General features: G+C 39.8%; 1 protein-coding gene across 1 annotated transcript; it reads right to left on the bottom strand.

Moving 5' to 3' along the window:
• Positions 1 to 609: 609 nt before the first annotated feature.
• On the bottom strand, positions 610 to 1,011 carry LOC141618416 (uncharacterized). The gene has a single exon (XM_074435510.1). The coding sequence runs from the start codon at positions 1,009 to 1,011 to the stop codon at positions 610 to 612; it is 402 nt and encodes a 133-aa protein (XP_074291611.1).
• Positions 1,012 to 2,520: the final 1,509 nt, after the last annotated feature.

The raw sequence follows: 2,520 nt of genomic DNA, 5'->3' as shown, positions 1-2,520 counted from the left end.
AAGAATGGAAAAGAAATAGAGATAATACAATAAAAGTAGATACAAGGGAAGAGAATACCGGGTAATAGCATAGGAGTTCCCCCAAACCAGCTGCAAAAATAGGGGAAAATAACTAACCGCGCAATCCCGTATAAGCCAGCTACGAATTAAACCCAAAAAGCAAGGGTACTCGATCGAGCCCAGCTGCACTCGATCGAGTACTCTTCTGTCGAGTAAATTTCCTGCATTTAAAAAGAAATTCCATGCAAGGCATAATCAATACAACTTAAAGCACGCAATAGTAAATAAAAAAGTAGCGCATGTGCTACACACAGACATAAGTAGCACCAATAAATAGTCCAAGCAAAGAAAATAAGTAATGAATAAAGTTCTGGCTCATCAAACTCAAAGTCTAATAGGAAATATGTCATCATCATGAGGAAAGAGATGGGGCTCTTCATCCGTCATAGGAGCTTCCTCAAAAACTTTGACAGGCCCCTCTTTAAAAATCTCAGCCTCCAAGGCATCCAGCTCAGCTTCTATGTCAACATCATCATCAAAGCTATAAACTGGCTCAGGATGAGGCTTATCTCCATAAATCAATTTCTCTATCTCATCCACATCCTTGCTTCATGGTCCTGACGCAGCAGCAGGGGCGTCAGACTGATTCCTGTCAAGACATAAAGTAAGGGAATCATGAATAGGTGGATCAATAACATTAAGCATATAACATTGAGCTACTGAATAAGGACGCTTTAAAACGTTATCAAGGACAAATTTAATAGTATTATCCCCAACCCTTAGTGTCAGACTACTATCCCTAACATATATGAGTGCTCCTGCAGTATGAAGGAACGGTCTCCCTAGAATAATAGGTACTTGTGAATCCTCAGCCATATCCATAACAATGAAATCAACTGGAATAAAATACTTCCCCACTCTAACTAGCACATCCTCTAAGACACCTAATGGCCTCTTTAAAGATCGGTCAGCCATTTGTAAGGTCATACTAGTAACATGGAGTTGACCCATATTTAACTTTTTGCATATAGAATACGGCATGACACTAACACTAGCCCCTAAATCACAAAGGGTTGTATCTATAGCTATACTACCAATATGACAAAGAATAGAAAAACTCCCTGGATCCTTTAGCTTTGGTGGTGAGTTAGCTTGCAATGCGGCCACGCAGTCCTGAGTGAATGCCACCGTCTCAACTTCATCAAACGACCGCTTCTTTGACAAGATCTCTTTCAACAATTTAGCATACGGCGGCACTTGAGTGACCAATCTAGTAAATGGTACACTTACTTGAAGATTCTTTACTACCTCCATGAACCTCCCAAACTGTTGTTCAAGCTTAGACTTTTGCAATCTTTGTGGAAAAGGTAGTTGAAGTTTAATTGGCTGGGCTTCTTTTGCTTTAGTAGTCGTTTTAGGAGCACCGCCGTCAGTTACAGGGTGTACTCGATCAAGTCCAGTGGTCACTCGATCGAGGATCCTATTTTCTTCCAATGTCGTAGCTGAAACACGCAAAAAATCACGTTCTGGGGGTGTCCTCGATCGAGCCCGGGGTGTACTCGATCGAGCACAGGTGATACTTGATCGAGCCTGAGCTTACTCGATCGAGGATCCTCTGTATTCCTCGTGTTTTCGCCTTTTTTCTTATCCCATGTTTGATCCTTGCTTAATTCTTTCTCGTCATCACTTAGCTCCAAATTACCCAATCCCTTAGCATGCATATATGGAACCTCATCTTCATCAATGGTCACATCCGGACTTTGATAAGAAGTACCGCTCCTCAGTGAAATAGCATTAACTTGTTCATGTGGGAAGATTGCCGGGCTGTTTTGAAGGATTTTGAGCCGCCATTTGAGCAACTTGAGTATCCAACATTTTGTTATGAGCTATAAGTTCAGAGATTTAAGCAATTTTCTTTTGTTGAATTAGTAAACTTTGTTGCTAAAGCTTTCATCTCGGCCATGTCATTGTTAAATTGCTCTTGATTGTTGTTCAATTGTTGTCTTACTTCCAATTAGTTAATTACTGATCAGAATTGGTTTATTAGTCTTGCAAACTAGGACTTTCACCGATCGGGTTAAGACTAGTATAGGCCACGATAATTGAATTAGACTGACTTAATAATAGTGATCGCATGTTAATTTTAGATCTAAAAAGACATATTAATCGTCCAAGGTAATCGAGAGATGTCACCATCTCGGTGTCCCGAGGTAATGAATCGGAACTAAAATTAAGCAACATTTATATAAGTAACATGTTTAGTGAATTACAAATTGACTAATAAATAACAAATGTGAATTATACATTATACAGCTCGACTAAGATCTATGTCATCTATCATGGGACTATGCAACTCGACTCCAAGTATTCATAGCGCCACCCGAATCCCGATCATCACCATATCTCAACCTATACTCAAATTGTTCCCATATAACCGGAAATATCACGTGGTTCATCACAGGTCACCCCAATCAAAGAAGGTGATAGTTACACATAACCAACACTCACGAAACAACATGT

The sequence above is a fragment of the Silene latifolia genome, chromosome X (genome assembly GCF_048544455.1).
Source record: "Silene latifolia isolate original U9 population chromosome X, ASM4854445v1, whole genome shotgun sequence".
In the NCBI taxonomy this organism is placed as follows: Eukaryota; Viridiplantae; Streptophyta; class Magnoliopsida; order Caryophyllales; family Caryophyllaceae; genus Silene; species Silene latifolia.
This window is presented reverse-complemented; position numbering and strand designations above follow the sequence as displayed.

Excerpts from the sequence above, each read along its gene's own strand:
- LOC141618416 (XM_074435510.1), bottom strand. The coding sequence starts at position 1,011 with ATGGGTCAACTCCATGTTACTAGTATGACCTTACAAATGGCTGACCGA.